Raw genomic sequence first — 24,567 nt, forward strand, 5'->3', positions numbered from 1 at the left:
TTCTCTCTCTCTTTCTTTCTTGCTCACACACACACACACACACACACACACAAAGGTCTCTGTTATTGAGTCGGGGGGGTTGGTGGATGGAGTGGGGGTATATGAGGAAGGAGAAAAAAAAAAGTGATGATTTTCTGTGGCCACTAGGTTTTTATGTCAGGTCAGCAGGTTTAAACTGCTGATGACACACACGTACATGTGCACGCTCACACTCTTTATTTCCTACACGCGCACACACACACACACACACACACACACACATATATCTAAGAAAGAGCTGCAATAACACACACATCAGTGTTTATTCTGCATGTGCATGTCACAAATCTCTGTGTGTGTGTGTGTGAGTCTTCTGTAAGCCAATTATATTCAACTGACCTCACTAAAAGACTGATATCAGCTTTTTTAAATACTTTTGCTCATTTTTTTGGTTGCTTCCATCCAAATTTTCTTCAGACTAGCTTTTTACAGGCAGTAATATATCCAAGAGTTCTCCCCCTTTCTTGGTAAAAGTTTTTGGACATTTCTAAAAGGAAACACTCGAAATTCCAGCTCAGCCTCGGCATGAATAAGAATACAAGTATGTCCTCTCGTGTAGTTTTTTTTAATTTTTTTATTTTTGGCAGAAGGATAAAGAAGTTAGACTGTCCAAAAAATATAAGACCTGATGGTGGAAAAAGCAAAAAAGCTTGCTTCATTTGCAAAGCTGGAAAAGGTAAAATTGAAGGCATTGTTTAGAAGATTAGAAGTGTGTGTGTGTGTGTGTGTGTGTGTGTGTGTGTGTGTGTGTGTGTGTGTGTGTGTGTGTGTGTGTGTGTGTGTGTGTGTGTGTGTGTGTGTGTGTGTGTGTGTGTGTGTGTGTGTGTGTGTGTATTCAAATCAGGGGTGTACAGGCCCCTCTGTGTACAGGAGGCAGACTGGCAGGCGCTTTCTTCCACACACACACACACACCCTTCTCTGGGATTGCGGCCAAATGGTTCTTTTGTTTGTTACCTTCCTCTTGTCACTTGGAGTTTTCTGTCCTTCACTCCCACAGACTCTTTGTGGGTTTTTTTGTTTTTTTTGTGTGTGTGTTCTGTCCATCTATTGCCTAATGTTCAGGGATCTGGTCCAGGACTAAACACTGTGTGTGTGTGTGTGTGTGTCTGAGGAGGTTCACAAACAAATCTCGCAGTCATCACAACAATGAGATGGTGTTAGAATACTGTAGGGGGCAGTAATGCAGGTTTAGCCGCTTTTTAAACCTCCTTCTAGATCTCTAGCTACCAACAGGTCTTTTGGAGCTTTGACCAAGTTGCAGACCCTTAAAAGTCAAGGTCTCGCTCAGGGATGCTTCAGCAGGATGGATGCCTGCTGACGCGAGCTTGAACCGCCGTCCTTGAGATGAAGGACAGACTGTCTTCTGACACTCTGCTTGTTTTTCTTCATGATTTACCCTCATAATCCTCTCAGTTCCTTCCACTGAAATGACCTGAGTGGTAGTGAAATTAGAAAAAAAGACTACATGTTAATCAACTTGCTCCACTGTCACTATAATAAAGGCAGAATAAAATACCCTAAAGAAAATAGAGCATATATAAAACTATCAATAAAAGCAGCTGACAGTGATGCGGTGTCTTTCCGGCCCTGTGATAAGATCCATACCCACCTTATTCACCTCTGAATCACACGCCTTATATGATTGAATGCACACCCTGCTTCAGGAAACGGTCTTCCACCCCAGAAAATAATACATCTAAATAGATAAATCCATATAATTGATATGAATAATTTGAAAAAATGATGTTCGAGCTTCATTTTGAACACTCAGACATGCAGCTGTCCTTTCCTGAACGTAGCCTTGAAAACGCGTCAGTCATCAGAGACAGTTCTGGGCTCACATGTTGGAGGTCTGCTGGTGGATGCATGCCAGAGCTTTTTACCTCAGTCAGTCAGTCAGTCAGTCAGTCAGTCAGTCAGTCAGCACACACACGCTTATATATTAAAGACCTGTTTGATTTAATTGACTCATTTCACAGTCTAGTGGGCCAGACCAGGAACAATCAAACACACACACACACACACACACACACACACACACACACACACACACACACACACACACACACACACACACACACACACACACACACACACACAAGCAAGGTACTTACTGGCCCACAGAAGGAAATCCAATTGAAATTTTGGACAATTATGACACATCTTTGTGTGTCCAGCTGTGTGTCTGTGTGTGTGTGTGTGTGTGTGTGTGTGTGTGTGTAGGATTTGGCTGCTTTTGTGACTATATGCTGAGTCAAAGAAAAACTAATCTTCAGCTTTTATGATAATCAGATAATTGTTTTATGTCATTTTTTCATGCAAAGACATGTTAGGTCCAGCTTCTCAAATGTGACGATTTTCTACTTTTTTCTGTTTTATATAATTTTAAATTGAATATTTTGGCATTTTTAAAAACATTTTTGGATAAAACAAAATGGGGGCATTTATTACAACTTTTTGACATATTATAGACTAAATCCATCATGAAAATGAACTTACAGATAAATTGAGTTGCATCACCTCCATGTTACTTCAGTCTACACAACTTTAATCTGAGCACTCAACAAATACTTGAATATTCCTGGATTTATTTAGACATGCAGAGACTGATTTAGTCTCTTTGAAGGAGGAGAAACTCACACACTTCCCCTTTTTTTGTGTGATAAAATGTCAGAATGACTGAAATGTGAACTAAGGTGATGAGTTCACGGAACGTAGAGTTACAGCATTGTGGTTATATTGTATTGTGTAGCATGTGTGAGGCTGGGATCAGGATCTGTACACACACCTGCAAGACTTTTATGAATCAGATAAACTGATGTTGAATAATTAGATGTGATTACTAATGAGAGCAGCTTTGAGAAGAATGCTAAAAATAGAGCCTATGTGTGTATATGTGTGTGTGTGTTTAACTGCGTTTGGTGAAGCAGTGTACGGGCTTGTATGGCGGTCATCATCGTGAAAAAAAAGAAGAAAAGAAAAGGATAGAAAGGAGAGATGTTGCAGAGACTTCATATTAAATGTAGTTTTTACTTTGAGATGATACTTCCACATTTTGTGTGTTTATTTGATATAACAGAACAATTATATTGTATTTTAGTGTGGTGTAGTCCTTTAATGTTGAGACTTTGGTTAGAATTTGATACGATGCTCAACCTTCAAAGAGAGAGAGATGGAGGCGAAAGGAGAGAGAGGGAGAAGAGAGAAGAGCAGGCAGGGTGGCGGAGAGTGAGTAAGTGAGCGAGGAGAGGGAGGAGGAGGAGGAGGAGGAAGAAGCAGGATGTAGTGCACAAAGCACCAGAGCAGCAGGTTGCTATAACAACAGCACCTTAGCGGTTCCATCTCTGTCTCTCTCCTCTCCTCTCCCTCCCTTCTCTCTCTCTCTCCCTCTCTCCCTCTCTGATCACCCTCTCATCGTTTGCTCCCCGCTGTCATTTGGCTTGCTATGCCTTTCCATCAAACCACCTATCTCCCACCCCTCCCTCCACCACCACCACCACCCATCACCTCCACCTCTTCTCTTTCTTCACCATCTCTCCTCCCTCATCTTCATGTTCTGGTAGCTCCTCCACTCAAAAGGAAAAAAAGACCATCTGCCTGACAAATAAATCCGCTCTTCCCTCCTCGTGTGTGTGTCTTACCTTTGTCTCTCTGTATCTTTGTCAATCTGTGTGTATGTGTGTGTGCGTGTGTGTGTGTGTGTGTGTGTGTGTGTGTGTGTGTGTGTGTGTGTGTGTATGTGTTGTGGGAGCAGACAGAGGAGCAGTCAGCAGGTGTTTATGTCAAAGAATACAGAGAGAGACGCAGGAGGGGAAACAAGCAGCGCTCTCTCCTCTCTTTCTCTCTCTCTCCTGCCTTTGCTCTTTTACATCCTCTCGTCCTTTTTAAAAAAATATATCCTGATGCTCTTTTCCTCTGCTCTCTCTCTCTCTCTCTCTCTCTCTCTCTCTCTCTCTCTCTCTCTCTCTCTCTCTCTCTCTTTCTCTCTCTCTCTCTCTCTCTCTCTCTCTCTCTCTCTCTCTCTCTCTCTCTCTCGCTTTAAAAGCACTCCAAGCTTGATTAAATAAATCTTTGTCTCCGACTCTCGATATCTCTCCCTCTCTATCTTTCCTTCCTCCCCTCACACACACACACACACAAACACACACATGCAAACACTTGCTTCGCTCAACTCGGTTAAGTATTTTATTGCACTTGATCGTCAAACGAGTGAAAATATTGTCAGCTCCCGTTTTATAGCGCGCTGCAGGTATAGTTGTTGTAATTCAGGGGCGTAATTAGGTCGGTAATTGTGTTTTTAAAAAAGCAACAAATGATTAATTAGCAACAGTTAATATAGAGCGTTTGGTAGCAGCTCACACTCGTGTCAGTCTTCCTGTCACGTTCCCTCGGGCTATATGACATGCTGACTCATACTGTACTGAACACACTGAACCACCATCCATCTCTCTCTTTCTGTCTGCTTCTATTCATCTTTTTCCTATGTTTTTGTCTCTATGTGCAGGATTTTATCCAGAAGGTTAAATTGATAATGTTTTTTTTTTATTTAAGTGGGTGTGTGTGTGTGTGTGTATGTAAAATGTCCTGTGTGTGTGTGTGAACGTGCATGTGTGGGCGGGTGCTATAGTTCACACCACCTGGATAATTATGGGAGTTTTTATAGGTGGGCTTTGAAAGGCGAGTCTGTTATTATCAACATGAGTCACTGGCATTTAGGGAAAGCCTGTACCACACACACACTCACGCACGCACACACAGCAGAATACGCACACAAAACCAAACCGGCACACAGGAGACCTGAATTATTTAAAACCATTGATTGCAGGACCACACACACAAACACACACACGTGTACACACATGTACACACAGTGTTGATGAAGCTGTGTCGTGACAGTAGAGACGTGTGTTTCCTGTGTTTTTCTCAGTTCCTCTAATGGCTACACCGGCATAGAGTTCAAGCCACACACACACACACACACCGTACAATAGTTTTGGCTGTCAATACTAATAGTGTTTATCATGCCATAAAGATAATTAGGCTGACTGTCAGTCACAGCAAAGAACAGACGTAACCCCACCCCGCACATATTCTTACACACACTCACACACCAGCAAAACCAAGAAAGTGGAGAAAGGATGAATTTTGTATTCTGTGTGTGTATATGTGTGTGTGTGTGTGTGTGTGTGTGTCGGCAAGCTTGAGTGGGTCCACCTCAGGGTCAGAATACAATCTGAATATATTTTGTCTGTCGTTCCATCTGAATAACAAAGAGCTAGACATGCATTTGCACACATATATGTATCGTGTGTGTGTGTGTGTGTGTGTGTGTGTGTGTGTGTGTGTGTGTGTGTGTGTGTGTGTGTGTGTGTGTGTGTGTGTGTGTGTGTGTGTGTGTGTGTGTGTGTTTGACTCTTTCACATGTGACAGCTGAGAGCATAAATTTCACAAAATATTTGACTGCATCTCAGCTTCTTATACAGAAGACTGTTTGAAGTGGAGATGTGCAGGATAGAGCTACTCTGTGCACCATTTTTATTTTATCTATGTGTTTTCATTAATTAGTATTTATAAGAGAATTTGACCCCATCTTTTTTTTGCAATTTTGAACTGTTTTATGTCACTGCTTCATTTAGAAAGTTTGAAACTATTAAAAAAAAAATGTCTTTGACAGATGCTATTTTAGAATAAGTTACATATTGTTCTTTGAGGATTTCTTTGGAATTTAAGAAGAAAAGGTTAAAAAACAGGTCTTCATCCATCATATATATATGTAAAAGAACAAGATCAAACAACAGCTTTATACTTTTACCATAGATTTTATGGCAAAGATCATTTTTGTATAGAACTTTGGGTCTCTCTGGGTCTGAGTACAACATTTGTAACATGGTAGCCTTTCATAAATAAGGTCACTGCTTCCGTTCTCTCATTTTAATATCATTTACTGTTTCTCTGCCAACTTCATTAGGGATCAAAATGAATAAATTAAGTGGGAAATTGAGATTGAGTTTAATAAATTGCACGGAAACTATAAAAGTGTATGTGCTTCACCCCATTTCGTCCCATTTTAGTTATTGCCGGTTCCCAGTGTTCACCTGAATCTGTAGCAGCCAGCTCCCTTGCTATCGTCAGCAGATCAGTAGGGAGTACTATGTGCCTCCTTTGATGTCTGATGTCACATTTTATGCTTAAGCATAAGTAAATGAGGAATTTGTGATAAGAATGCACCAATCCGATATGTTGGATTAGGTATCGACCGTGATGTGTCCGATCAACTAAATATTTCTTTGTCGATGTCATTATAAAAATCAGTGTTTCTATCAGTTACATTTATGTTGTTATGGTAATGTTTTAGCGCCACGGCAATCAATGACCTCATGAAACCTTCATTGGAATTATACCAACGATTTCCACACTGTGAGGTATACAGATTTCAAGTTTGGGAAAACGTGATATCCTGATTTCGGGTATCAGAATCAGTATATGTAAAGAGTTGGATCCCTATCCTCTAAGATCCCTAGATCTTACTCTGCTCCTTGCTCCTTTTCCTGTTTGCTGTCCCTCCATACCTCCCCTCCCTTCCTCTCCCACCCAGGTCTATGATAGTGATTACCTTAACTGCCGGCCAGCGTTTGTTAGCACCCTGTCGTTATCTCGTCTGTGCCACAGCAGAGGCACTAAGACTATTAACATAAGCGGACTGTGCGTTGGCTGCCTACAAGTAAGGCTAAGAACGAGGTGGGGATTTGGATGGAGCAGCTTAACCAGGCGTTGGTCGATGTTAGTGATGGAGGGGGGGGAATACTACAGATGGAACGAGCTGTTCTTTCTCAAAGAAAAAACTGTTTGTCCAGTAGGCTGAGAACGTTCTTGGAGAGAGGGTTGATACTCTTCTCATGGCTTTAGTCCATCTTTTAACTTTTTGTTTTAGAAAGTGTGCACAGTGGACAAGATATACTCCATGTGAGAAATCAGTAGTGTGATGATTATTTCAGACATTGAATCCAAACTGAAAGAACAATTGATTTTTCTGTGTTATTTTGAATTTCAGCAAACCTCTTGCCTTCTCATGACAGTTCTTGATGTGTGTAGAAAGGAATCTGCCTGTTGCCTGATTGATTTGGTGTCTGATGTTGTATTCATTGTCCCGAAGACTTCATACAGTTTTTCTTATATCGCTAACATGTCCCATCTTCACAGACCTAACACGATCTCTTTTTCTTTACTGTTACAGCTCCAGGAGACTGTGAAGAGGAAACTGGACAGCGCAAGGTCGCCCCTCAATGGAGACCAGAACGGTATCTGTGATAAAGGCAGCTACTCACCGACCACCAAACGGGTACGGAAAGAGGGCTCTGGTGGTTTGGACTCACTAACAGGTCTCCCCAACAACAACAATAACAACAATGTTCCACCCATCTCTCCACTGCATCACCAAATGGACATTAAGCCCTTGCTCGGAGGGCCAAACACTTCCACCGGAAACACTACAAACAGCAACGGCAACCACGTAGGCCGGGCGTCAGATGAGTTGGGGAAAAATGGTGGCAGCCATCTTCCAGACATTAAGTTGAACGGCTCGATGGACTTGGAGGATAGCTTCGGCCTCCTCAAAGACCTAAAACAGGAGCCTCTAGATGACGCAGGTGGGATGGAGTCGTCCGATCCCCAGTCTCTGTCCAATCAGAACAAGCTGTTCTCCGACATCAACCTCAATGACCAAGAGTGGCAGGAGCTGATCGACGAGCTGGCCAACACCGTGCCAGAGGACGACATGCACGACCTCTTCAACGAGGACTTTGAGGACAAGAAAGAGGCCGAATTCGGCAGGCCGGCGAACAATCAGACACCGGGCCCGCAGGAAGCAGCCGGGAATACGACGACACCTGGAGGGGGGGCGGCACAAGCAGCGGCCCTGCCTCCTCCTCCTCCTCAGCCTCCACAGGGGGGCCCACAGGTTCCCATGGGTTCACCACAGGTCAGTAGCCAGAGGGTTGGATGGAGGGGTATTTAACCTGTGTCATTCAGTAACTTATCGATACATATGAGATATTTGTCTTTCTGTTTTCTCCAAAGGTATAATTACACTATATTTGATTGAATGGGCCTCATTTTAGTGTACCATGTTTATCAGACGGACACACAATAGATTAATGTGGCAGCAACCAATGGTGAACAATTTATAAACTTCATTTACAGCACAAATTGCAGTTGATGATCCATTCCTCATTAAAGGTTTCCATGTAATGAGTAGAATATATTTTATTTTATTTTTTAGTATCAGTTCTGCTTTTTGATTCCTTTTCTTTAAGAATCAGACAGTTTGAATATAAGGATATGAACTGATTTGATTTACTTTCCAAGTAATAAATTCACACAAGTGTGTCCTTCAGTTAACAGTTTATAAGATCCTGAAACATGATTGCAACTATAAATGATATGTGCAGTAACAAGAAACATAATGCTTACAGGCTGTATTTGGATTTTGTCAGCTAGCTGTGAGGTATTTCAGTCTAAGACAGATGACCTCCAGCAAAACTCAAAAACAGTCCCTTAACTCATGATGAGAGCTTCATTAACATGTTGTTTTGAGTAATGCAGGTTATTTTTTTAGTAATATGTTGTAAAGGTGAAAAGTTGTGAATTGTCTTTTAAAACCTGGAGAGCAAGGCTCATAGTTTCCCCTGGCTGAGAACTTCTTGACTAGAACTCTTTGAAGGAAAGCAAATAAGGACATTTCCTAAAATGCTGAACTATCTCTTTAAGAGTTCATATTACATGAGTCTTACAGTATTTGTCATGTTTTGACTCTTCTTCTCAGGTCCGACCATCATCGTCAGGCCCTCAGTTTGCCACCACTGCCAATGGAACGCCTCCTCAGCAACCTTTGCAGCAGTCTCCAGCCGTTGCCATGGCATCAGGTTCCCCATTACACAATTGTGTGGCTCGCTCTCCTCAGACCCCAACCCAGGCTCAGACACAAGCAGTCTCCAGGCCTGGGAATGGATACATGATGAACCCAGGACCGGGTGTTAGTCAAGCGGGCACGGGACCCGCAGCGGCTGGGGTCCCCCCTGGAGGTCAGCCGGTAGGACCAGTAACGCCTGAACTTTCTCCAGCAGAGCAACTAAAAGCGATGGCCGCTCAACAACGTGCTAAACTGCTGCAGCAGAAGCAGCAGCAGCAGCAGCAACAAGCAGCTAACTGGTCCCCAGCAGGCCCTCCAACCAGTCCCTATAACTCTGGTCCCTTTAACCAGGAGAAACCCAACAGCCCCATGATGTACCCACCGCAAGCCTTTAACACACCACAGGGCCCTCTAGTGGCTGGCATGGCCCCCAACAACGGGCCCAAAGCCCCCATGAATAACTACCTCCCTCACAACCACATGGGCATGATGGGCCAGCCGCAGCCAAACAGCATCAGCCAGAACGCCCTGTCCAAGCAGCAGCAGCAACAGCAGCAGCAGACGGCAGCCATGTTATCCTATAACAACACCAAACCGCTGAGTCACTTCAGTGGCAGCGGGGTGGATCACTTAGGCCAGAGGATGACCCCACCCATGGTAGGAAACGGTCAGGTCAAGAACCCTATGATGCCTCCCTACATGGGTGGTGGGGGAGGCGGGGGCCAGGGAGCAGGACCCGGGCAGACCCAAGGGCCAATCCCGGGGCAGACGGCCCACCTGAGCGAGGAGCAGAAGAGGATGTTGCTGATGAAGCAGAAAGTATTGAACCAGAACATGCCCTACAGCACCATGCAGCCTCACGGGCAGGTAAGAGAACCTTTTAATGCTCTCCGTTACAAGTTTTAATCAGGTTGGCTCAGCCATGAATCTGTTCTGAAGCGTAATCAGCGCTCAAGCCAGACCTTCAGCGCTGTTCCAGGAAGAAGGTCTCCTTCTCTGCGGTTAGTCCTTGAGCTTAAATTCCAGCATCATTCCTACACTGAGCAGCTACTGTGGAGATGAGTACCATGTTTAAAGGTTGTCATGACCTTGGGAGGAGAACAAAACCTCCTACAATCTTTTGCTTGTGAGTCCTTGAGGAGTTATATTCAGATGCTACTGAATACTTCTATAACATTGACAAATAACTACAGATAAAATGGGCCAATGGCAACTGTTCAGAACAGCTAAGCTTTTTTTAAACAGCTGACCGAGAGAAATTACAGAACATGAATCGCTGTTTTATAAAATCTTCCAGAGGTGCAGTCAGGGGAAGGTAAAATGGCGGTAGTTGCCCCAGCAACAAGCCGGGGCTGGGAATAGGCATAGGAAAATGGCCTGTCGAGAGTGTATTGATGCCTCTGCAACACTAGCAGCACTGATAGCCCCCCCTTCTCCCCCCCGACACACAAGCGCATGCACAGCACACGCCAAACACCAAAGCTAAACGGCTCCTTAGCTCATATCCCCAATCTGTCACAGCTGACTGATGGCTGAGATTGGAGCCGCTAAGCCATGCTAGCCGCTGTCATTACCACAAGCCCACCTCGGGCAGTTTGTTTCCCCCGAAGCCCTGCCGACAAAATGCGGCCCACTCTGCGAACGCTCTGGCGCTTCAGCTCAGGTGTCAGGTGTCCGGCGGACAAGGGGACATTAAGGAAGTGTGGGTGGACTATACCTTTAATAAACACCCGCATGAGTGAGGGTTCACACCAGTGCGGTTCTTCTTCTCACAGTGTCGCTCATTATCTCAGCGACTTTGTACTATCACCAGGAGATAGTTTGTGTGTGTGTGTGTGTGTACATCTTTATGTTGCATGTGTCGATGTGTCTTTTTCTCTCTCCTTCTCTCTCACTCTGCTTCCCTCGTGTTGATGATATGGCCTCAGTCAGTCAGTCACCTCCTCCTCCTCCTCCTCCTTCTCCCCTCTGGTGATCTCTGCATCTCCTGTCCTGCTCCTCCCCCCTCCTTCCTCTTTCCCTCTCTCTTTCTCTCTCTCTCTCTCTGTCTCTCTCTCTGTCTTTCTCTCCCTGCCAGAGACACTCAGCACCAATAAAGGAGCAGATTTATTAATGTGGGGCCTTTGTGGCTGCTGCCTGGAGGGCTGTGTGTTTGTGTGCGTGCTGGGGTACGTGCACATGTATGTTTGTGTGTGTTTCATAGATTTAGAGGGGTGGTAGGGGTGGTGGTGGGGCGGGAGGAATCAGAGAGATTTATTTGAATGAGTAGAGGAGAATTGGAGAGCGGGAAAGAGAGAGAAGAGCGATGTGCAGAGAAGAAAAAGAAGGACTTATAGGAGAAAGGCAAATGCAGAAAGAGAGATTTATTGTGGAGTGAAGATGGAGCATATTAAAAAGAGAGTGGAGGGCTCGGAAAGAGAAAAAATAAGTGAGCGGTGCAGAACAGAGTGTCTTGAAATGCAAAATACTCACTATTCTACCTGCATCTAGCACGCTGGTAATGACTCTCTAATTATTAAATAAGTACATTTATGCGTAGTGAATAGTCACTAAGGTCCCAAATAACATTAGGAGACAAACAATAAAAGAAATTAAAAATATAACAATGGTAATATTGCTCTGCTCTGTTTTCAAATCATTTGTCATCACTACTGGCTTTGTTTTTATACTGATCATAAATTAGGGTGTAGGTGGGTGCAGATGAGCTTTAGATGAACAGTTACAGGATGCGGACTACTAGTTGTGACACTTTAAAGGGTAAGTCCACACATTTTACACATGAAGATCAGTTTACAGGTCATGTGTAGCAGTACTCAGTTGTATAATGAAAGCTGGAGACACAGTGTCCTAACAGCAAGCGAGAGTCCAACTATCCAGTTGCGTTGTGTAATATCGGACGCTCTCTGTCCACACCGAATCTGTTATGTACCTATCAGTTGTGCGCTCGAGGTCAGAATGGAGACCACTCAAGTAAAAGACAGATAATAACCTGCTATTTTTGTGTGTTTGTACTTTTTTAAACAGAAAACGCACATTTTATATTGATATTGTGTTTCTTGTGATGTAAACTCCTCATTCTCAACTAAATTAATCAGCTGTTCTCCTACAATGCTTTAAACGCAAGCAACAGGAAGTTTAAAAAAAATTTAAAAATTTAAAAACCTGACAATGTCATAGTGATGTCATCAGCATTACCTTTGCTTTTTAATGAAGAGGGAGTGTAAAGTTAGAAAGATATGTATATTTATCAGGCAGGGAGAGTATAACAAATTGCATTATGGGAAGTGTAGTATCCAGTGTTTTTGGAGTTGGACCATACAAGAGACAGGATATCAGTATGAATAAAGGCAACATGTTCTAAATCTGTCTCCAAAATCTCCAACCATCAATAAGCAATAGTACAAAATGACTGAATTGCCCTTTTAAATGGAAAAGCATTTTAACTCTGAAGTAACTTCATTACAGTCATCGTCACAGAGGTGGGTCATATTAGACTTAAGGCCAATCCACAATATTTTTCAGCTATAAAGGAGGTCTGGCTATCAGCTCTTTAATAAGTTTCAAACCATCTGTGACCAAATTGTAGGCGCATCAGACAAAAAGATGCAAAATTCTTCAGTATGTTAAAGTGAGAATTATTAAAAAATAATAACAACAAGGCAAATATAACAAATAAGGAGGCTGAAATGCAAAAACATGCATCTCAGGGAAAGAGTGATGATGAAGAGGGTCTTTTTTACCCCCTGTATTGGATCTGTAATTGCTTGATCCAAACAGACACACTCTAATTATTGCCTTTAGATGTATTCAACAGTGTTCCTGATTCACAGCTAGCATCAGCTTTACCAAAGGTAGCATTAACAGCTCTTTCAAGCACTCAACGCAATAGATTTCTAATCCATCTCTGCTCTGCCAAACCTGTTAGCCTGTTGGTGTCTTTACATCATACCAGCTGTAATACTAGCTGTATGTGCTTTGATTCAGCATTAGCGTATGTGTATATTAATCTTTGGCTTTGTGTACAGGTGGTGCTTAAACATCACTCTGTCTCTCTTCTCTGTCCTGCCTCCCTCTCTGTTTCTGTGTGTGTGTTTGTGTGTGTGTGTAGGCTAATCCAGTTAGTAGCTGCTCAGGGAAACTTCAGCCTCGCTCCTCAAAAGCTCGTTAGTCAGGCTTTAATTGTCGCTCTCCCTCGCTTTGCATATCGCCATGACGCTAATTTATGCCCGTCGCGGTGACCGTCGCCACGGTGCTGGATGTCTCAGTGGAAGCAGCAAGTGGGGGGAGTAAAGGAGTGTGTGTGTGTGTGTATGTGTGTGGCTTGTTGCGTGCAGTGTGCGTGCAGCTGTATGAAGCCAGCAGCGTGGGGGTCTCAGTGGTTATCTGAATGATGATGAGAGTAGAATGGATTGACAGGTGTCGGCCTCAGTGGAGAGCTGCTGGTGTCATCCTGATAAATTGGATGGTTTGAATGTTTGTACGTGTAAATGAGGTGAATGAGTCCGTGTGTGTGTGTGTGTGTGTGTGTGTGTGTGTGTGTGTGTGTGTGTGTGTGTGTGTGTGTGTGTGTGTGTGTGTGTGTGTGTGTGTGTGTGTGTGTGTGTTAGTGTATACGTGTACGTGTACTTGTAGGAGATCACACTGTCACACACACTGACTGCAGTGCACGAAGGAACCGGCGCCGGTGCTAATAGCCCTGTGAGTCACGACACCAGCCCCCTCACACATGTACACACACACACACACACACACACACACACACACACATACACACACACACACTCAACAAATAAACAGGATCTGAAAAACACCCACAGGCATGCTCTCTCTGCTGAAGCCCTTCCTGCTCACTCTACCTTCTCCACCCCTCTTTCCAGAGGTAAAGCCTCTCACATCACTCTCTTTGTCCTGTTTTTCCTTCTCTCTCTCTTTCTCTTTCTCTCTCTCTCCATCCTCTTCTGTTGAGAACCCTGACCTGTACCAGGTCTCAGGGCTGGCACAGACACACAGATTCCCATAGGGTGTCTCACATGCTAGAATCCGACCAATAAAATGGCTGGGCTGATATTATTGGCTGAGTTTATAACAGATATATTAGTATTACAGAAACAGACTGTCTCTAACTTTTAAACATTAAAATCAGTGTTAGAACATAATAATCAATGTAATATCCGATATGATACAATCTGTCTGCATTTTCAGTGTCAAAGCACACAACAAATAGTCAAATATTTGTTGTTGCCTGATCAGTAAACCAAGCAATCGTTCTTCTTAACGCAGAGCAGAGGTATTTAGTAATCTGTGTTGATCGTGGTACTAAACCAAAGTCATGTGTAGAAGGGTTTCTGGATTCTGCACACAAAATTGTTGGAAAGGTGAGGCTGTTTGCTTGTTTTTTTTCTTTTTTAACCCAAGTGCCTTTAGGCTGGAGATGTACTCGCTTTTTTAACCACGCGTTCGTGTAGACGAGCAGCTGCGTCATAAACTTAATTGTTGACATTCTTGCCTGTGTACTTAATGTGTTACTCTAGGATCCCACTAGAGGGAACCGAGGATATAAATAGAATAGAACTTAAATCTGTCCATAAATCCCCACAATTTAAAATAAATAAATAAACATGGTAGTACTCGAGGATGTTACTATTTTGTTAATTCAAGCATATTTGTCACTGCAACAGGACTGACACATCGTATGTGTATTAACTTCAAAACTATCCCTGACCCCTGACCTCTGATACATCGCCATACTGCCCCCACACTACCCCTACAACGCTCCAAATGGACGTAAGGATACACAAGGCAGCCATTATGCACACTAACATAGTAGTTAAAAGCAAGTATATCTCCAGTCTTACAGTTACATTAGCAGATAGTAAGACTCAAAGTAACAGCTGTTTGAATGAAGGATAAATGAATACATTGGTAACTGGTGACAGATCATACACTACTAGTTCATTTTTATATATTCACGTCAAATTTAGATATATTTTAATGTTCTTTCACTTGTAGTTGTTATTCGTAATTTTCAGTTCAGCTTAATGCAGTTTAAACTGTAGATCTATTTGCAATCAGTGTTATAATTTGTGGCAATTCAGTTATTAAAAGAGCAACTGGTTTTGCTCTTTTTATAGTATGTGTTAAAAATTAGAACATTTTAGTGCATCAGCCTTATTAATTGAGAAATGCAAGAAAAAAACGGAAAGATTTGATATGTTGGTGTTAAAAATCAACCGATTTGAGATGCAGCTATCTTAAATATTGCCTCAAATATCCAAATATCTCCATTACAAACCATGAAGGTGAAGGATGGAGGGAAGGAGTATAGAGGGGGGACAGCGCAGCTCCAGACCAGGTAATTTCTCTCCCTATTCTCCCTCCATCTATCCCCCAGGAGGAGGAGATATTACCCTCACTCACATACACACACTTCATCTCTTTCTCTCTCCGTCTGAGTCGCACACAAGTGAATACTGCTCACTCCTTCACTCCTCCATCCCTCTCTCTTCCTCTCAGGCACACGTGTCATTGGGGGAGGAGGGGGAGGAGAGGTGGATTGGTTGTGAAGGGGTGCTCAGGTGGAGTGGGGGGGTGCAGGGTGGAGACTGCCGTGGTGTGTATTTGCTCTCTGTGTCTCCGTGTCTTCTGAGACACTTTCTGTTAAGACAAACAGCTCTCTCTGTGTCTCTGTGCTCCCGCTGTCCATTTTTTTCCCTCCATATCTGCTCTCCTCTCTCATCCTTCTTCCCTCCTTCTCCTCCTCCTTAACCACTCTGCCTCTCCTGTGCTTAGAGGGAGCTGTTAGTGCCGAGCTCCACTTCACTACTCAATAATCAATATATGTGTGTGTGTGTGTGTGTGTGTGTGCGCCACCATAATGTGTGTGTCGTTGCTTCTGGATGTCTCTGATTCACCAGCGTGTACAAATGTGTGATTTAAGACCATGTGTGTGTGCGTGTGTGTGTGATGTATCATTGTGTGTGTAACAATATAAACATGTATGATAGTGAGTGTATTACGCAAATGCTTCTACATGTAAGATAAGAGTGTGCGTTTACATATGTGTGTGTGTGTGTGTGTGTGTGTGTCTGAGGAGCATCGGCAGCAGCGGGAGAGAAAACGATTCCCAGGCTCCCCTGATCCACCCCCCCCCCCCCCCCCGACACATACACACACCCCACATCACAACACACACACACCCCACCAAAGCTGTTTGCTTCGCTCCACAGTGCCAGAGTAAACACACTGAGACCATCTCCACCCATCGGACACGCCCTCGGGGTGTGGACACACAGCCTGTCCTCAAAAAAAAAAAAAACGACAGCAGAGGTCTAAAATGTTTACACCATCTAACAGCCGTAGTAATTCTGACTGGGGGGGAAGAGACATGCTTCAGATGATGTCAGAGTAAGGTAACTTGATGAGATGATTTTTGCCTTGGGTGGATGGTTGGATGGTTGGATGGTTAGATGGCAGATGGACGCCCACCTAGAGTTGGGTTCCGCTCGAGGTTTCTTCACGTTAAAGGGGAGATTTTCCTCACCGCTCTCGCCAAGCGCTGCTCATGGTGGGAATGTTGGCTCAAACATAAAGAGTACAGTCTAGACTTGCTCTATGTGAAAAGAGCCCTGAGATCACTTCTGTTGTGATTTGGTCCTTTATGAATAATTGACTTGACTTGATGGTTAGATGGCGAAAAAAGTGGACTTTGCAGCATGAGACCACTGTTCACTTCCTGCCTCCAACCGCAAGCATCCAACTGCTAGTCAGGACATTTTTTAAAAACTGTAAAGTCCTGGTGTTTACTGTTGCCATGACAATGAAGGTTGTAGCTTTAAGGAAGTATAAATTACTTTTTAAGTGATCATTTGAACCTAACCCATGATCTTTCCTTGACCCTAAACTTAACCTGACCTTAACCACAGAGTTGTCAATCATAAAACATCATTATTTTTTAACATTGACCTGTAACAGTTCTGGAGAGCAGTATATTGTGTTCCTTTGAGTCGTTTTTGCATTACAGTGTTTAATACTCACCTCCACCAACAGGCTGCTTTTTTCAAACAAATGTCACTGTATCGTTGTGTATTCATTAGGGCCCGACTGATACTGGTATTTCAGAACAAGTGCCGATACCGATATTAGGGAGTAAAAAAAAATCTTATATCAATATATCTGCCGATAATCTTCTACAGAATACATACATAAACACATATTTTTTGCAAAGATCCCTCAAATGTGGTTATCAAACACGTCACAAAGATATGTAATAGAGGCATGATATTTTACACTTTAACAATAAACCTTATTGTATAAAGTTACATTAGGGCAAAGATACAGTAAACCTTACTGGGAATTTCAGTATGTATGTATGTTCACTACATGTGTGTGTGTGTGTGTGTGTGTGTGTGTGTGTGTGTGTGTGTGTGTGTGTGTGTGTGTGTGTGTGTGTGTGTGTGTGTGTGTGTGTCCTCTCCAATATGAACCTAATATGTAATGTTGACCTGCAGGCCTCTCTGTGGAGGAAACCAGTCATGACACAATGTGTGTTCAGGCACACAGTGTCTGAGTGTATGTGTGTGTGTGATTATACGTGCATATGTAGAGGAGCAACCACAGTCAAGTGTGTGTGTGCGTGCATGGGGGGTGGGGTTGCGTGTGTGTTTGTGTGTAGCATTCTTATGCTGTGTCTGTGGGCCAAATGGAGGGAGGAAGGGAGATGCAGTCAGAAGGCTGCATACTAAACAGACTGCTGTCACCCCGCCAGCACCTCGCACGCACACACACAACACACACACACATAAACATAAACGCATGCTTGGTTGCTCTACCTCTTATATACACACTCACAAACAGTCCACACACACACACAGACAACATGAGCACACGCACACACTCTCCCCATGCCAGCTCAAACTTTGGCTGCCTTACTCGGCTGCCGGTTGCCATGGAAACCATTGCCCACAGCACCTTGCAGCCCAAATCAATGGCAGCTACAAGACAAGGGTAGGCAGGGGTAGCGTGTGTGTGTGTGTGTGTGTGTGTGTGTGTGTGTGTGTGTGTGTGTGTGTGTGTGCGTGCGTGTGTGCGTGTGCGCGTGTGCATACACGCGACAGCCTGTCTCTGTTTAAACGTTCCAGCCTATAAGCAGGTTGCACTTGTGTATAGTTTAGTGATAAATATGGCGTGAGGCTCAGCTACAGATTGCATTAATACCGCACTATCAATGTTGTACAAATTGGATATGATCCTGGAATAAACAGAATATTACTTATTTATTTATTTGGACATGTTGAAGGAGACGGAGAGGAAAACTATGTAGCTGTGAGCTATTAGAAAGTGTGTGAGGTCACTCCTTTTAATTTAGAGTAATTATGCGTTTGTCCCAACTTGCTAATCACCTTGTTTGTGTCGATGGCTCTAAATGTGGCCACCATGCCAAGTGACACACACACACACACACAAACACACAAAGACAAACGCGAGGGACGACACAGATGTGACCCCGCCCTTGTCCCCAAAATGCACTCCATCCTCCCCATCTGCTCAGTCAGATGCTAACACACACACACACACACATACGCTGCCACTTACCATTAACACCACTCACTGCTGTTTAGTGACACGCTCCAGCAGGTATACGCACACACACACACAAACACACACACTCTCACACACATAAAAGCAACACAGTCTTGTAAAGTCGTACGGTTCACCCACGTGTGTCTGTCGGAGCGTCTGCATTCGCATGCCAGCCCTTCCTCTCAACCCCCCCTCACCCGCCTCCCCCTTAACCCATCCCGCACGTCTATCACTCCTCACTCCTCTGTGTGGGCTGAAAGAAGGAGAGAGGAAACGGAGGAGGAAAAACAGAGAGAGAAAGAAAGGAGAAGGCAGACAGAGGGGGAGTGCAGGACAGGGGGGAGGTGCAGCTCTTTGAGGATTAGATTGAGAATTTTGACTCTGTCTTACAGAGGAGGTGGAGGTGGAGGTGGTGGTGGAGGAGGAGGAGGGTTTGTGTGGGGGGATCGACTCCTCGGAGCAATTTACCTCAAACGGCTCCGACACAGCTAATCCGCTCTTAAAGGAGCCTAATCCAACAGTCTTGTACCTGATACTGAGAAAAGAGAGAAAGGAGAGTGGCAGGAGGAAGACAGGAAAACTGAGAGAAAAGAGGAAGGAGGGAGACGTATGAGTACAGGGAGAGTGTGTGTGTGTTAGACTGTGTGTGTACTCCAACTAAATCAAACATGCCTCGTTCACACAGGCAAAATGGTAAATTTGCAATGAAAAAAATAAATGCTCCACAATAAACACACTCATCTGCAGCTCAGCAGTCAGTGGTAGGTTTAAAAAAAAAATAATTCTACTTTACTTCTTGTTTTGAGGAGTTTGTAAGTCACACCTGCCACAGAATATAAGATTTTCTGTCTGGCATGAAGATCATTAAACAGGCTCGAGCTTATTCTTAACCAATTTTGATTTTATAAACTATTTTTTCCTATTCTCGTGGGCTTTAAATTCTGGAGCAGAAAGTGACAGGTCGAAACACGACAGGTCGTGAAAATAAGATTATTAATGCGGAACTGAGTAATACAATGGCAAGTATCAATGACGCCATCCTTTTCCATTTAAGAAGTTTACTGTTGAAAAAAAAGAACAAAACTACAAAAAAGGCTACAAAACAAAAGCCGCACACAAGGCAACTGTGTTTGTACAGAAACACAAAGGCAATACAGAGTGTTTTACTTAAGGCCAACAAATGCATTAAAACAGCATTTAAAAACAATAAAAAACTTCAATTAAAATAGAATCAACCACAATAAGCCTGTCATGCTGCCGTCTACAGTTGCATGCTAAAAAATGCCAAAACTAAAGGAAGAACGTGGCTTTTTTTAAGAGTTTAAATCAGACTGAGTCGCCAGTTTGAGACAAATATGCACCGTTTTGGGTTAGAAATAGTTTTTCCATAATTTATATTTTTGAGAACACATTGTTACTGATGTTTTTAATAAATACACATTACTAAGAATTAAAGCATATCCTACATGTCAAGTTTCATGTTTTACCTTTAAAAAGACTGTAAACAGGAGTGAGGCGCAGTATGGCTAACGTTAGCTATGTTAGCTAAACTATGCTAACAGGGCAGGTATAATCACGTTACATGAAACTTGACAAAATATTACACGTGTATCGAGACTCTTAGCTAGGGGAGCAGCTGGTGAGTGAACTGTCAATCAACACATACACCGCAGACGTCAACGCTACTATTAGTCTTCAGATGTTATTAATGGAGCAGTCATTTCCAAAATGACTACTATTGACCATACTATGACCATGACTCATTGAAAAAAATGACTCAGTATTTGTAGAGAGAAGTTGAAGGGAGTCAATGGGTAGCCAGCCAGCATGTAGCAGCTGTCAGCAGCAACATTAAGTTAGTTCCACACTGACTTCAGCTTCAAGCTCTGGAAGTTGCCGCTTGTGAAAGACTCATGTTTTAATGCCTTTGATTATCAGCAATAATGATGATAATCAAAGGCAATAAGAGCATAGCGCACTGTGGAAGGGCTGCAGAAAGCCTTGTCAGCTTGAAGCGTTGATCATACTGAAGGTTAGTAAGCAGTGCTAACATCTGGTTTGAGGTTTTAGCCAACTTTGCTAGCATTAAGTAACTGACAGTAGGCTTGCTATGCTGTTATGTGTGAAGTGATGCGGCTAAAAAAACTCAAATCAGGGATTGAAAAAAGTGCAGTTAGATTGGATTTAAAACTCAGAGAGGGATGGAGAGATATCATGAAGGGGAAAAACAGAGGAAAAGAAGGAATGAATGAGCTGAACGGCAAGAAGGAATAGTGAGTCATATGTTAGCGGGGCAGTACGGGATGGAGAAGTGGGCTGCACTGGAAATAAGAGAACTGGATGAGAACATGGGGAATGATAGGCTCACGAATTGAATGCTTTTATAGGGCAGAGAAGGCACACGGCAGAGAGACGGAAATTGATCTCAACATGAGGAAGATCAGATCACACGAGAGAGAGAGGAAAAAGAGAAACACAGAGAAAGTGAGAGTAACCTACATACAGATGTCCGAATGGTTACGAAGAGCAACATCAGCACGGGCGGAGAGAGAGAGAGTGAGCAGAAGGGACGGAGAGTAGTGATTGAGGAGATGGAGACGGAGGGACCGGTCTCTCATTAGAGCTCTGAGACAAGCTGCGGACCCGGAGGCGCACACACGCACACACACACACAGAGAAAAAACACACATTGATTTGTGCACTTTGCTCCTGGCTCTTCTCTCTCTTTCTCCCTCGCTCTCTTTTTCCCCATCAGGCTCTTTTTGTTAAGGCTCAAACATGTCACACACACACACATATAGGTGTAGCATGCACACATCTCAAAAATCTCTATCTTGGAGTGTGCGAGTCGAGTGTTGGTTTATGTTTCCTGTACGCTCTGGTCTACTAAACGCAACACTAGTGCGCCCTAGTGCACACATTAATATCGCGTGCCGACGCTCACACGAATGTCTGTGAACAATCTCTGCACATATTTGCAGAGTCGTAGATGCAGTTGTTGTTTTTTTAAAGCTTTATTCTTCCTTTTTTCCCCAGCCCTCCCCATTCACTCGTCTTCTCCCTCTTCCTCTCTTTCTTTCCTGACTTCTCTGCCCTCCCTCCTCATCCTCTCACTCCCAGGTAGTATATTCCTCTCCCCCCACCTCCCCGCGCTGTTTTCTCCCTCTCTTTTTCTTTCTCTCCGTCCCCCCGGCTCCTCTCTCCCTCTCTCGTGCGCTGTGTATTTCAAAGAAAAATGAAGCCAAATAAACTTGAACCCCGAGAAGGTGATTGATGGTTGCGCAAAGCTCCTTCTCTCCATCTCTTTCCTTTTTTCTTTTTTTTCTCCCAGTCTTTATTCCCACACTCCCTACCTCCCTTCTCCTCCTCCTCCTCCTCTCTCCCACTGGCACTGTGGCTCCTTCTCACACACAACACACACACACACAGCTTGTAGAGTTTGATTAATTATTTTGGGTCTACAGCATACAGCCGTGCTCATGTAAGTCATTTTTATATACTGGATTGTTTGCCACAAGATGCTTCTGATAATAAAATCCCCGCTCAGTTGGTTTAAGTAATGATCTGCAACATCTGCACAAAAAACATAAATGTTGTTTTTGCTCCTCGGTGTCACCCGTCAGTCCTTATTCAGTTTATTAAAGTGAAAATACACAATATGAAGGAACTGAACAGACAAGAGCGCCACCTACAGCAGCAGAAAAAAAACAACGAAAGGTTTCATACGACTGGAGACACAGCTTGATTACTAAGTGATCTATGACATCAAAAAATATCCACTTTCAATAGTAACTCACTGCATCAGTCATTGTATGGCCATATAGGGGATGTTAAATTGACTGCAGCCTCTATATGAAAAAAGTAGCCGTAACTGAAGTATTTCTATACAAGCAACTCTTTTCAGTGCCTCTGCTGAAATTTGGGGATTCATTATCTAGACTGCAACCTGAAGACAGTAAAGTCGGTCTCCCGCTCCTTTTTGCGGCCATTATCGCTCATGCACCACCAGCAGCTGGAGGATCAGACTTACCTGCTCCCAACATGACCTCAGCTTTCTTATCTGAGCAGTTCATGAGATAAGATTAACTTTATGTATCCCTTAGGGGGGGAAATATTATTACTACAATAGCAACACATGGAATCAGGGATCAGTTCAGGTTTATAGAGAGGTGAGATGTGTACATGTGATTTTCAGTTACAATGCATTAGATGCACACATGTAGAGAACCGACATGACTCATGTTTCCTGTCTGCAAACACATATTCTTTATAAATCAAAAAAACTACTTGGAGCAGTGACATATTTAGTTATTTTCAAACAATTATATTGGCACACAATTCTGTATAAATGCTAAAAATTCAAAGCTGGGTCATCTGTGTCCTTTTAAAAACGGATAGCATCAGTTAAAGGTTAATAACACCAACCATGCATCCACACAGGTGTTTCCACATGTGGCTGATTAGAGCTCTCCTCAGGGCTGCGTGGGCATGTACAGACTGTATGTGAAGACAGTCTCGTTAGCGTTGTTGCACCTGTTAGCATGGAACGACACGCACATTTAACATACTTATTAGTGTATGTTGTTTGGTGACCTCGCATGTTCCTGGTACAGCTCCTCTTGAACTCGATGTGGACACAAGTCTAATCAGCCAGAATAAGTAACAACAGATGCCTTTGACTGAACAGCAAACCGTTATCCATGACGGTTAAAGCTGGAGAAATGCACTCCTATTCAAAGTACACTGATAAGGCTAAAAGTTTAAGGCGATTTCGACTGAAGCAGCCTAGTCAAGAGCCCTGTTAGGCTACAAAACTGTTACTTTTCAGATGCTACGCTGACTTTTCAGACACAAACTAGCAGTGTCTGAAAAGTAAACGTAGCATCTGTAAAGTAACAGCTACCATGACAGTTTAGCGTTGCAAGATGAGTACAGCTCATTTATGGCCTTTTTACGGAGTTCAGTTCACATTTACAGGCAGTCATTTCGCTGACTGAAAGTGAGAAGCAGGCTAACGTTAACCTCTTACGGTAGGAGCGGCAACAATAGCCTCCAACAGAAAATAAAGCAGTTGAAGATTAACATATGTTTACATTTAGCTAGGAGATTTCAACTGAAGCTACCTAGTTTAGAGCCTTGTTTGGCTACAAAACTATCATGCTAGCTGTTACTTTTCAGGCGCTACGCTAACAGACCCAATGCTAGTTTGTGTCTGAAAACTTAGCGAGGCATCTGAAACATAACAGCTAGCATGATAGTTTAGTGTTACAAGACAACATGATAGACAGCTTGTTTTTGGCTTATTTACGGAGTTAGCATTTATGTTATAAATTACTTTCTTACAGTAAGAGCGGCAAAAATTAGCCTTGAACAGAAAATTGAGCAGTTAAAAATAAACATATTTTTACATTTAGATTTAATTTTTAATTTAATTTTACAGTTTCAGGTTAGTGTGCAGAAGTCTTATAGATGTGAAATTTGCTGAATTATTAATAATTACTTAAAACTAATAACGAGTATCAGTCTCAATAGCAGCTAATGACAAATGGGCTTTATTTGATGATTAATGTATGTTCAGGCTAGCGTGATGTTTCTTCTCCTCATGGTCAGCAAACACATCGTGTTTGTGTATGTGTGTACCGTACCTGTCCACGGGTCTGTACGTGTGTGTGTGTGTGACTACACCGGGTCCATCTGTCAGCCTGCGTGACAGCTGCAGCGGAGTGAGGCGGCGTTATCAGGCACGGCACAGGACACCTATCAGGGGTCCTATTGTCTCATCCGCCATGATAAGACACAGGAAAAGAGAGGGAGAGAAAATAGATGGAAAGATGGAAGAGGGGAATGGCTGTCATGGGCAAACAGTGTGACGTTGAGCACCAATGTTTTGACTGTGCTGCACAAACATAAAGTCGAGTACACACACACGCACGCACATATTTCACAGTATTAGAGAAGCAGGGAAAAAGAAAAGCATGCACATAAAGACCGTATTAAATTATAAGATATTCATGTTATTTTGTCCACTCCCTTATAGATG

At 43.2% G+C, this 24,567-nt stretch overlaps 1 protein-coding gene across 1 annotated transcript in view; it reads left to right on the top strand.

Moving 5' to 3' along the window:
• maml3 (mastermind-like transcriptional coactivator 3) overlaps nt 1-24,567 on the top strand; it is a 112,426-nt gene that overhangs the window by 46,442 nt on the left and 41,417 nt on the right. Inside the window, exons 2-3 of the mRNA XM_062427619.1 lie at nt 7,275-8,018; nt 8,862-9,815. Of these exons, the coding sequence (XP_062283603.1) occupies nt 7,275-8,018; nt 8,862-9,815 (1,698 nt within the window). The remainder of the gene's footprint in view (nt 1-7,274; nt 8,019-8,861; nt 9,816-24,567) is intronic.

The sequence above is a fragment of the Scomber scombrus genome, chromosome 2 (assembly GCF_963691925.1).
Source record: "Scomber scombrus chromosome 2, fScoSco1.1, whole genome shotgun sequence".
NCBI lineage: Eukaryota > Metazoa > Chordata > Actinopteri > Scombriformes > Scombridae > Scomber > Scomber scombrus.